The sequence below is a fragment of the Polypterus senegalus genome, chromosome 5 (genome assembly GCF_016835505.1).
Source record: "Polypterus senegalus isolate Bchr_013 chromosome 5, ASM1683550v1, whole genome shotgun sequence".
Lineage (NCBI taxonomy): Eukaryota > Metazoa > Chordata > Cladistia > Polypteriformes > Polypteridae > Polypterus > Polypterus senegalus.
This window is the reverse complement of record NC_053158.1, coordinates 146,805,370-146,818,354: the sequence shown is the minus strand read 5'-3', so window position 1 is coordinate 146,818,354 and position 12,985 is coordinate 146,805,370. Positions and strand designations below refer to the sequence as shown.

The following is a 12,985-nucleotide window of genomic DNA, read 5'->3' as shown; positions in this document are numbered from 1 at the left end:
CACAGCATAACCTGAAAAGAAGAACAGATTTACTTAACAGTTAAAATAAAAAGATAAAAAAATCTGGTAAGATGAAACTTACTTTGGAAAATCCCATCAGCTTTCTGTTTGGTTGACATTCCAATTTGTACCTTTTATCTTGCTAGCTGAGGTCACAAGAAACTTTGTTACACATGAGAAAATCTGCTTAAAAAACATTTTAAAATAAAATGACACAACTGAAAAGGTGTGTGAGTTATATTACACAGCTAGTAAATGATCAGATTTTACCATTTAAAAGAATTACTCTAACTTGAGTATTTGGTATAACATCCTTATTAAATTGGATGTCCTTTAATTATATTGTTTCTTTGGGGAAATTAGATTATTATGCAATGAATTTACAAATAATTATAGCTTACATTGCTCTACCACTGCTACATTTAACTTTCCCAATTTCAGGAGATTTATTGTAATATTTTAAATCGGTGGTAGTTCCAAATAAATTTACAATAATTTAAAATGTCATGTTGAAAAATGATTTAATGTTTTATTTAAGAGTTAAGCTTGTGTCAAGGCACTTTGTATTAATCTTTGCTATAGCACATATTTTAGCCTTATGAAGAAAATTACTGCCCAAATACCGTTTTTATATCAATTTCTTTCCTGATTTTAGATGGAAATTTTGCTGATGCAGTCTTCAGGTTCAATGCAAACATTTCATACAGTGGAGTCTTACATGCTGTTACCCAAGATGTAAGTAAGCCTCATCCTTCTTCAAAACTAAATATGTTTCACTTGTCTTTGCATTGTTTTTATTTCTAGATTACTAAAACATCTGTTTTGTTTTGTTCATTTAGGGCTTGTTTTCTGAGAACAAGGAGAAATTAATTAATAATGCCATCACAGCATTACTCTCCCAAGAAGGAGAAATGACAGTTAATAATGCTGAACTGGAGAGTCAGTTTCATGCCGTTAGAAGACTTGTAGCATCCAAAGCAGGATTCCAAGCTTTCACACAACTTCCAAAGTACTCTTCTTTGAATTTTAAATTTCTTTTGGGTGTGGTTTTTGAACATAATTGTTTCTTTGTGTAAATATTTTCACTTTATGTAAATGGCTATTAATAGTACAGTTTTTACATTTCATGTATTTTATTTTTGCATTCTTTTCATTTGACCTGCTGAATTAAAGTGTTTAATAGCTGCTAGTTTTAAACAGATTTTTGGTTTTACATAATATACATGAATACAAAACCTATCCATTTGTGTCAAACCACTTTTGCCTATTTATTGGCATTAATACCAGGCTCAGGTAATAGAGATTACATCTTATAGTTGGAGACAAGGTTTGCATGCTAGAGATGTTTAGAAATATTGATTAGTTTAGCATCATATTTGGAACTATATTAGATTGTTTCAGACAAAGCACAGAGACCACCCAAAAATGTTTTTAATCATACAAATCTGGTACAAAATTTAAGAAATGCTCAAGTTGTGTCTTGCCACCACTGTATTTGCATTTAAGAGATCATTTTCCTAAAAACCTAATATATAAGAAAATAAGCATTTTTTACACCTTGATGAGAAGATGTAGGCACTTTCTATAATGGTCAAGCTCAAGAATGAGGCAGTAATGTTTATTTTTAGTACAAACAGTGACATTCAAGTTATAAGTAGCTATTTGACATACCATAGAGCCAATAAACGTTTATAATAAGCAGGTTTTTCAGTCATAAAAGAAGTTGTTTTTATTCCCAATTACAGAAAAATTAAGTTTGTGATATCTTAACTATATACAAAGCAATATACAATTCCACCCGGCAGGGTAAATGTTAACATTATACAAAGTTAAATGTCTGTTGTACCTGCATTTTTACCACTCTTTTTAATTTAATGTTGTTTTTTATCAGTATGCTGCTGCTGGAGTATGTGAATTTCCCCTTGGGATTAATAAAGTATCTATTTATCTAACCCTAACCCTAACCCATCTATCTATCTATCTATCTATCTATCTATCTATCTATCTATCTATCTATCTATCTATCTATCTATCTATCTATCTATCTATCTATCTATCTATCTATCTATCTATCTATCTCTCTCTCCCTCTCCCTCTCCCTCTCCCTCTCCCTCTCCCTCTCCCTCTCCTCTCTCCCTCTCCCCTCTCCCTCTCGCTCTCGCTCTCGCTCTCTCTCTCTCATAAACTGATTTAAAAACTCTCCAAATCCAATTATTAGATTACAAAGGAGTAGAGTTTATATCATTATCATTCATTGCAGTAGTCAGTCCAACCTGGGGCATTGTACATGCTATTTAAACGTACAGTGCATCCAGAAAGTATTCACAGCGCATCACTTTTTATAGACATAATAATATTTAATAATTTATGCACATTTTTTCATTCCAACATGGTTTTGCATTATCATTTTGAAGTTTTTAATTTTAATATGCGGAATTTTCAGCATGTTATAGGAGTACATGTAGTTAGTTACAGTGCATCCGGAAAGTATTCACAGCGCATCATTTTTTCCACATTTTATTATGTTACAGCCTTATTCCAAAGTGGATTAAATTAATTTTTTTCCTCAGAATTCTGCACACAACACCCCATAATGACAACGTGAAAAAAGTTTACTTGAGGTTTTTGCAAATTTATTAAAAATAAAAAAACTGAGAAATCACATGTACGTAAGTATTCACAGCCTTTGCTCAATACTTTGTTGATGCACCTTTGGCAGCAATTACGGCCTCAAGTCTTTTTGAATATGATGCCACAAGCTTGGCACACCTATCCTTGGCCAGTTTCACCCTTTCCTCTTTGCAGCACCTCTCAAGCTCCATCAGGTTGGATGGGAAGCGTCGGTGCATTGGGCCACTCAAGGACATTTACAGAGTTGTCCTGAAGCCACTCCTTTGATATCTTGGCTGTGTGCTTAGAGTCGTTGTCCTGCTGAAAGATGAACTGTCGCCCCAGTCTGAGGTCAAGAGTGCTCTGGAGCAGGTTTTCATCCAGGATGTCTGTGTATATTGCTGCAGTCATCTTTCCCTTTATCCTGACTAGTCTCCCAGTTCCTGCCGCTGGAAAACATCCCCACAGCATGATGCTGCCACCATGCTTCAATGTAGGGATGGTATTGGCCTGGTGATGAGCAGTGCCTGGTTTCCTCCAAATGTGACACCTGGCATTCACACCAAAGAATTCAATCTTTGTCTCATCAGACCAGAGAATTTTGTTTCTCATGGTCTGAGAGTCCTTCAGGTGCCTTTTGGCAAACTTCAGGCGGGCTGCCATGTGCCTTTTACTAAGGAGTGACTTCCGTCTTGCCACTCTACCATATACAGGCCTGATTGGTGGATTGCTGCAGAGATGGTTGTCCTTCTGGAAGGTTCTCCTCTCTCCACAGAGGACCTCTGACAGAGTGACCATCGGGTTCTTGGTCACCTCCTTGACTAAGGCCCTTCTCCCCCGATCGCTCAGTTTAGATGGCCAGCCAGCTCTACACGTGCTTTCTCAATTTTTTTATTTTTAATAAATTTGCAAAAATCTCAAGTAAACGTTTTTCACGTTGTCATTATGGGCTGTTGTGTGTAGAATTCTGAGGAAAAAAATGAATGTAATCCATTTTGGAATAAGGCTGTAACATAACAAAATGTGGAAAAAGTGATGCGCTGTGAATACTTTCCGGATGCACTGTAACTAACTACTCTGAAAACATGCTGAAAATTATGCATATTAAAATTAAAAACTTTAAAATGATAATGCAAAACCCTGTTGGAATGAGAAAATATGCATAGATTATTAAATATTATGTCTACTTGTACTATCCTGAATGATGCCTTTTTTGATTTTTAGACGGGGCTTATTTTAAGAATTCAAAATAGCAATAGGAGGCCTGAAAAGTGAGAGAATTCAACAGAGGAGATGGAAAAATTAGAGAAGGACAAAATACCATGCAGTACAGCGTTTTATTTCTGTGACCATCACAAAGAAAAGTAAATCAAAAGTAATTTGAAGGATTATGAAAACTAGTATAAAAGACAGTTACTGATTTTGCATCATCTGTTCTTATAACTATTAATCATTTGTGAATACTACAAGTGTAAAATGCCATCTTCTGAGAGAAGACGAAACATGTAATTAATTGGTTTGTGACACAAAGCTTTAGTTTTGAAAGCATGTTTTTCTTGATTTTTTTTAAATCATATGCCCACCCACATCTTTTATTTAGAGAATTTTTTAAGTCTTGTATTCCATATACAAATTTCACCTCTACACAAAATAAATTATAGAAATATTTTTAGGAAAATCATACAATGCATTGTTCTATGACATGTGGCATACCATGTCACCTTTTATCTTTGGGGCGTGTTTTAAATTAACCAAAAAGTAGCACTGTTTCTTTTTAAGTTTTGTACGGGTTCACTGTGATGTTACATTTCATTTGGAGCAGTTCTTTAACTCCTGACCATTGTTAAGACTTCTGTTGCCATTGCTGGCAACATTTTGAATTGTTAACCTCTTGCATTGTGAGAGGGCACCCCAAAGCAACCTGTTAATATTTTTATTGTTATCAGCACAAAATCCTGTTAAGCCTAACAGATATAGTTGACTTATTTCTTTGGAACTTCTTTCAATTCATTTACACAATACAGAAGGGAAGGGAATACAAATGAGAAAGTATTTAGAATTCGCTTTTAATTGTATGAAGAGTTCATAAGCAAATAGTATTTAAAGGCATTTGACTTTTTACTTTTCATCATTTGGCTAACACCAGTGATTAACAGCTAATCAAGGGAAAAATGTACAGTTTACTTCTTTAATTGTTCTAATCATTTAAAAGAACGAGTATAGAATATACTCTGTTGATCATTTATTGGAGGCGGAAGCATTATTTTTTGTAGGTGTGAATTAGGCTAACAGTCCAGTGTAGCTTATTCATTTTTCTGTGTATTGATTATAAAAGAGCAGCAGTCTTGAATAACTTTTTCATCCTTGTTCACCACATTATTTAATTGCCTTTTTTAATTGGCTCGTAACCTCTTGAATGTTTGAAATGATCAATTTTGTTTTCCCTGCATATTCCATGTATAGAGATAGTATTGTGACAAGATCAAAATCTCTGTTTTCAGTGGTTTTATATATAATAGGCACTACTGAACTCGTTTTGACCACCTGGATCAGGATGCAACTCTGTGAAGACAATTAAGGAAATAAAGCACTTGGCACGTTTATTGGCATTGTAAAATGCTAGGAGCCTATTCATTTGAAACAGTTGCTCCAATAGATTTTACTGTACAGGGACAGTTTATGCATTTTTTAAATATTTGTGCACCAACTGTAACACAATTGGGAAATAAGATCGAATTCTTCTATTTCATTCCACACAGTAGATTGTTTCCTGCAATATATTCATTTTGAAATCATACCTTTAATGTACAGAAAACACATGCTAGACATACAGATTTTTAATTTATTCAAAATTTTTACTTTTCTGATGAGCCTATTAATATTACGCAAAAAGCAATACATCATTTATGTAGCAGAACACTGTATAGATAGTCCAGAATTTGCATGCCGTCTTCTTCTTAGATAATTATGAAAATTACATTTTATCTGCTTCTGATTATAGGTCAAATTCCATTATAACTATGTGCTTCTGACTGAAAAAATAATTGTTATAATGAGGATTTTTCTTTATAATGGAACTGAAACAAAAATTCATGTATAGGGTAGAAATTGGTTTATTTTTGTAAACAACCTGTGATGCACAAATTGCTGCAGTTTTTCTTTTGTGAGTCGGTCTTTTTTATTTTTAAATTATAAATTTTTTACATTAAAAGATTATGAAATGAAAATTGGAGAAAACAAGAGGTCACATTAGAAAATTAGAATTTCTGGATGCTTAAATTAGCGAGCACAAATTTCAGGACTCAATAAAATTATTTAAAAAAAAAAAAAAAGATTATAAGGGATGGGGCATAAAGATCTCCCACATTTCGAGGGAGAACTGTATGGGCTGTAGTGAGGGTAGAGGGGTGTGGGGTAGGTCTCATTCGGAAGAGATCAGACAGGAAATCGACGCTGTTCTGCCTGAGATGACCTGGAGAGTGATGGAAAACTTCTGGGAATGTCTTCAGTAATGTATTGCCAATGACGGCTGCCATTTGTCTAATATGTTTTTTCAAACCCATTTAAAAATACTATTTTTTGTACTTTTTGTAAATATATACAACTTTTTTTAGATAGCTTCATTCTTTTTTTTTTTTTTTTTTACCCCTCCAAAATGTGGGAGATCTTTATGTCCCACCCTGTATTATGCAGGTGTTCACAGGGTAAATCTCGCCAAATTCATGAAACTCATTGGTAGCTGGTCGAGTAGCATAAACAAGAGGGTAGCTCAGCTGCCAGCACTTTTTCTGAAGGTCAAGCCAAAAATTAATTCCCCACCTGGGCAATTTGCTGAGCAAGGTCAAATTATGCCTTAAAGCCCATAAAGTACAGTGTAATTGGCAGTGGTTTTGGGAAGGGGAAGATCTTCCAGCCATACATATACATATAATCAGTTGTGGCAAGCCCCAATCTTCTTGCCTATCGTAAACAATATAGCCCCTGCTCAATAGCAAACTGGTACAACTCACACAAAACCCCAAGGTGGAATGCCTTTTGAAATTAGAGATTTTATTTTTATCTGTGTGTAGAAGTTTGCAGCAGTCACTGATGGGGCTTTTACTCAGATCCCAGCAGGTCCTACCAATTTCCCAGCTAATAATTTTTAGGTGTGGGCCTCTGGAGCTCTGCAATATACTGTAGGAATATGCATGTTTTTGCTGCTTTTTTCATGAAAAAAATATTTTGTTGCAATGAGGCTTTTTAAACACTATGTGTATAGGAAATTGGATAGGACCAAGAATAATTTATTAATCAATCAAATGGTTTGTTTTAAAAGAACTTGACACATGCTTATTTGGGGAAAAAATTAGTACAAAAAGTGAAGGCCTGAATAACAATAACAGTGTTTTCCAAAATGCATAGTATCTGTTATTAAAGAATACATTATTTATTAGTTCATTCTCCAAGACCCTTCATTCCAGTACAGGGTTGCAGAGGGTCAAAGTTTATCCCAGAAATACTTTGTGCAAGGCACAAACAAATGTGGATAGGATTCCATAAAATCACATAGCACACTCCATTTCATTCAGTGATTTAGGGCCAATATAGATTTTTCAATTCTCCACAAGTACATATTGTAAGATGTAGGAGGAAACTACACAGATACAGAATGCTCACTGGAAAGATGTTTATTAGAGATTGCAGCCTTTACTAAACCAACAATATACATAAAGATATATCTTTCCCTAGTTGTATGACAGTGATTCTAAAAGGTAGAAAGAATCAATACACTAAAGGAAGATTATACTAGCTTCTGTTTAATATAGGCTTAAAACTCACAAGAATATATTACTCGAAAGAAAGCTATACTTAGCCAAAGCATGATACAAACATGGGTACAATATGTTTGCTAACTAGCATGATTAGGAAGTACAAAACAGTTTCAGTAGAGGTTGCTTGCTTGGGAAACCTTAAAATAACTGTTGACAATGACAACCTAGATCAAACATGGCACATTAGCACTTCAGCATTGTAACATTTGACTCATCTCATCTCCCTGTCAGTTGGATTCCCATAAAAGAATGTGTGTGAAATACCCTTACAGATCACAGTGGCACACTTAAAACCTTTTCCTATTCAAGTTCCAATGCAATGCACATCCCAGGTCATAGTTTGCACTCAAAAATCTGCAGGTGTGAAGTTAAAGTACTGACCATTTTCCTCTATGCCACCCTGAAAACAGTTCAGTCAAAATTTGTCATTCAGTTGTTTTCATAGAACACATGGAAATAAACAATATGAAGAGTCTACAGAAGTAAACATGATTTTTTAAGTCATATAAGTATATTAATAGTAAGAGGTTGTAATCACCACAATAGTTGACATGGGTATGGCAGAACCTTTATATTTAGAGAATAATAAACAATGTTATAGGCAATATATTGTCATTATCTTAACATGAGAGTGATTAATTTGTTACCATAGAGTTATTTAATTTCCATTTCTAAACCAAAATGAGTTTTCACTGTTTCTTTGCTTTTCTGTGAGTTTCTTGTGTTCATTTAAATATCCTACCACAACACTTTTCAATAACTGAGAAAGTGAATTACATGTAGAGAAATTAAATACATCTTTCAACATCTGATGAGACCAAAATTGAGCTTTTTGGTAAAACCATACTAAATACCTTGCTTGGTGTAGGAAGAACATGGCACATGGATGCTTCTGTTTGTTTGAGCAGTTTTGTGAAGAACAATAGGGAAAAATTGCGTTGTCCTGATTTGCAAAGCACATGTCTTGACTACCCATTATGTAGTTAACTAGCTTCCGTCATTTTTCTGTGGCATGACCCAGTGAAAGAACGTCAGTTAGAAGAAAAAAAGCAATTCTTAATTGACTGTTTAAAAAAAAAAAACTTAAAAAAATGAACACGCTACAAGGCCAGGCTAAAGTGGTTTTACTCATTACTTTATACACAGCCTTTGGTGATTCTGTTTCAATTAAACATTTGTTATAATGGTGCTGTTTAAAAACTCAAGACTAGTACATTTAATTACCTACTACTTAAGGAAACAAATCTGATTTAGGTCAGTTACAAGATTTATACACTGTTTTATTTTGTCCACACTATTTCAGTATTTGTTTAGTCTGATAAGTTAAACATTATTCAAAAAACAAGCTTTTTATTAAGAGTAATTTGAATGCATGTATGTGCAATTATCATATGTAATTATCATTTTACAAGTCAGATAATCCTTTAGCATATATTTATTGAATCAAATCTTTGAATTTTTATTTTTCTTCCACAGCAGTATATAACCACTATATATGGGGTTATTTAACACAACTATTAGCATATAATGTCCTTGTATACAGTGGACATAAAAACATAATATGGACAACCAGCAATGACTATAAACATTTAAGGCCCAAGTCATATTTAATTTGGGTCACATTTGATGATGTAGTTTTTATTTTAAGTAATTATAATACATAATGTAATATTGTGTAAAATTTGTAATAAATATGTTTCCATGTGGGCAAAATCAATATACCTTTTAGGTTTTTTTTGTTTGTTTTTCCTCATAAACAGTGGGTGTTTTTCTTTTTAGATTTCGTGAAAGACTTGGTGTAAAAACTGTCAAAGCTTTAAAAAGAAGCAATGATGGAGTGACTCATGCTGCCATTGACATGCTTTGTGCCCTAATGTGTGTGAGTATTCTTTAAATTTCTCTATTTTAACTTTTTAAAAATATTTTTTTAAATGACATTTGGATACATCCTGTATAATATTAATGCGAATAATGCTGACCAGCCAATTGAAACAATTAGTTAAGTTTTCTCAGTACTCAAGAAATACGTGCAGAGGAGGCTTTGCTTACTGTCAGTTTTTTTCCCTTCTCTCTTGCCTGTACCAAGGACCACATAAAAGTTGTTGATTGTAGCATTTGGACGTTTATCTAATCATCTCCCAGCCTTAATTGTAAATAAAAAATCCATATTTGATTTGTCACAATACAGTCAACATTCAAACTGTGAACGTAAATGCAAGCTTCTTGTTGTACTTTGTTTTGGAGAGTAAGGAATAAGGCAGAGGTGGGAACAAGTAACCGTTTTTTCAAGTAAAAAGTAAGTCTTATGTCTTTACATGCAAGTCTCAAGTCAAACCTTAAGTTAAGAAGGGCAAGTTGAATCATGTCTTAAGCTTTTAGTCCCAAACAAGTCAAATGTGTTTTTCACCAAATTTAATTCTATTTTTTTCATTTACAGCTATAATAAATTGTGTTTAAAACATGTATTATATTTAAAATGACATTTCCAAACTGTTAATTCCACATTAATACATGGAATAACAATAAAGAAATGTAGTGCAAATACATGTGTAATGAAGAACAATTCTTGAACAGCTACTGAATATAACTGTACAAGTAATGCAAACACATTAGAAGGTATGTATATTCAAAAAGTGTTAATATAACATGACAACACAGAAAGCAGCCCTTTATTTCTCCAAAAGAAAAAAAAAATCCTATAACTGTGTAAACAAATATATGTCCAATAAGTATGATATAAATGACACAAATTATATGTTTGTTGAGAACAGAGATCCATTAATCCATCCATTCTTCCATTTCCTTAATCTGCTTATCCAGGCCAAAGTTGCACAGCAGCTAGTGTCTGTGGCACCAGTCATAAGGTGTAAAGCAGGAACAACACCTGGACAGTGTGCCAGTCCATCAGAGGGTGAACACACATCACACATGTACACACAAATGGGACAGTATCAGCAATGCCAGTTAACAAGATCTGCATGTCCTTTAATTGTGGAAGGAAACCCATGTAAACCAGGGGAGCCCTTGTTTCCATCCTGCAAGGCATTAGGACTGCTGCTGTTCCACTATGCTGCCCAAGGGCAGAGATAATGATTGAAAGTAACACAAAGGAAATTATAATAGGAAGGAAAAAACAATCATAAAACACAGTTGTATCATAACAAAATTGAAATGAGTAATAAATAAAAGTAATGCATCAAAAAACATAAAATAGATACTAATTATTAACAGTACATGTACAGTAAATGTAAAGAGCTAATAGACCAAGAAGAAAGAAAACCGTGTAAACAATCGCAACAGGAAAAAACATTTGTAATGGAAATAATTTAGGACAAAACATGTAAATATTATATACAATTGTGGAAGAGGTGCTGGTGAAGCCAACATCAGGTGATTACCCTGTGGTCTGAATGTGGATCCCAATGCACCACTGCAGTGATGGGGACACCATGCTGTAAAAATTGTGCCATCCTTCGGATGAATCATAAAACCAAGGTCCTGAATCTCTGCGGTCATAAAAGATCCCTTAGCATCCTTTATAATGAGCAGGGTGTATCCTGATGTCTAGGCTAAATTACTCTTCATGTCCTAGTCATTTTGGCCCCCTAATCATCCCTTGTCTCTGATTGGCTATCTCACCACTTCCCCACCTAATAGCAAATGTGTGATGAGCGTACTTGCGCAAAAATGGTTGCCTTCGCATTATAGATGTGGGTGGTACACATTAGTGGTGGTTGAAGTGGCTCCTGACTCACTATGAAAAGCACTTTTAAGTATGAGAAAAACCACTGTATAAATGTAAAAAAACATAATTTTTGCTAAATATATGTACATATGTAATATGTGTGTTTGTGTGTGTGCATGTATATATATATATATATATAATATGTGTGTTTGTATGTGTGTGTGTGTGTGTATGTAGGTATGTATGTATATATATATATATATATGTGTATGTATATATATATATATATGTGTATATATATATATGTGTATATATATATATATATATATATATACAGTAATCCCTACTCAATCACGGGGGTTGCGTTCCAGAGCCCACCGCGATAGATGAAAATCCACAAAGTAGAAACCATATGTTTGCATGGTTATTTTTATATATTTTAAACCCTTATAAACTCTCCCACACTGTTAACATTATTAGAGCCCTCTAGACATTGTAGCAGTAGGGGGTGCTATCGCTCTCTTGAACCCTCAGGTACCACGCCAAACACCAGGTAAAAGTGGTACAATAATTCTTTTTATTATAGTAATGTGCACTAAGCACCCTCCACTCCACACTACTCATAAACCAAATACAATAATTATAATAAACCACAATCCTCCACTCTCAGACGCGTTGCCCTCCTACCACCCAGCTCAGCTCGCCGTCTGGGAGCTCCCACAGTCCTTTATACTCCCTGACCCGGAGGTGTTCCTGCCCAACAGTCCACAAGTCCTTATTCCTTCCGGGTCAGGGTAAATAGTCCTTATCTTCACCCCGGAATCACGTCGTTTCTTCCTGTCACGGGATGACGCACTTCCAGGTTATAGGGCATAAATGGGTCCACTGGCCTCCTGACAGCGACTCCCAGTTGTCTTTCTCGTCGAGACCAGAAACATCTCGGGAATTCTGTTAACTCTGCCCTTTTCTCTGCCAAAGGGGGTTTTCCGGCCGCCTCGCTGCTCTCCACCCATTTCTCCATCTTGTCAGGAGACCCATGTTTTACTTTGGGGATCTTCTGCTTATTCTGGGGCTTGGACACAGCTGGGGACTCTGTACTGGAAAAAGAGAGCCCCTTTGCTGTCTGCACGCCCATTGACTTATGTTTCTTAGGAGGCGGCGTCATCAGCACTGCATCGCTCCGGGTAGCAGCACTGTTCAGCTGTACCGGTACGATCGGCACTTCCCCCGCCCCTCCGGTTACCAGTGACAACCCGCTCCAAACACCTGTCGGGGTCTTGAGGTCCGAATCGCTCCAGGAGGCCGGATCATACGCTTGCATCGGCTCGTTTGTTCCTCCCCTCAACCACTAGGTTATCGTGCCACAATCCCTTGTCGGGTTTGCAGTGACTTGACACCCGCTACATTTTAATGGCAGGCCCAGATCGCACTGCGTCCCCTTATAATATACGGTATGGCTTACCTGTAGCGTCGAATCAATCAAGACCGGGGCTTCTCGGCCTATCGCCTCAGGTATTCCTGCAATCCTTTCAGCGGCTCCTCAGCTATAGCTCCCAGCTCCTCTACACGTTCCTTCAGATGCTTCAAGCCCTGAAAGAAACTATATACGGGCTCGAGGTATTTCTCGAGATCTCGTAAGTTAACAAAGTTATTTAATTCAGCCGGAGGTAAGTCCGCTTCCGCCTTCTCTTTACCTGCCGGCCGGGAGCCAATGAATACGTCCACTCCTGGCACGTGTTCTGCTGGGCTGCGCAAAGGCTTCTGGGACTTGGAGTCTTATTTTAGAGGGCTGGGGTGGTGCCACTGGCCGACTGCGATCCGCCTTTTCTATTTTATCGGAGGACCGTTCAGCCACGTCCAATCCCTCTTTACTTTT

The 12,985-nt window shown here is 35.8% G+C and overlaps 1 protein-coding gene across 3 annotated transcripts in view; it reads left to right on the top strand.

Moving 5' to 3' along the window:
* Positions 1-12,985, top strand: part of LOC120529567 (dnaJ homolog subfamily C member 13) — a 301,442-nt gene that overhangs the window by 150,868 nt on the left and 137,589 nt on the right. For all 3 annotated transcript variants that reach the window (XM_039753466.1, XM_039753464.1, XM_039753465.1), the window contains exons 11-13: positions 656-735; positions 840-1,009; positions 9,204-9,303. In XM_039753466.1, the coding sequence (XP_039609400.1) occupies positions 656-735; positions 840-1,009; positions 9,204-9,303 (350 nt within the window). The remainder of the gene's footprint in view (positions 1-655; positions 736-839; positions 1,010-9,203; positions 9,304-12,985) is intronic.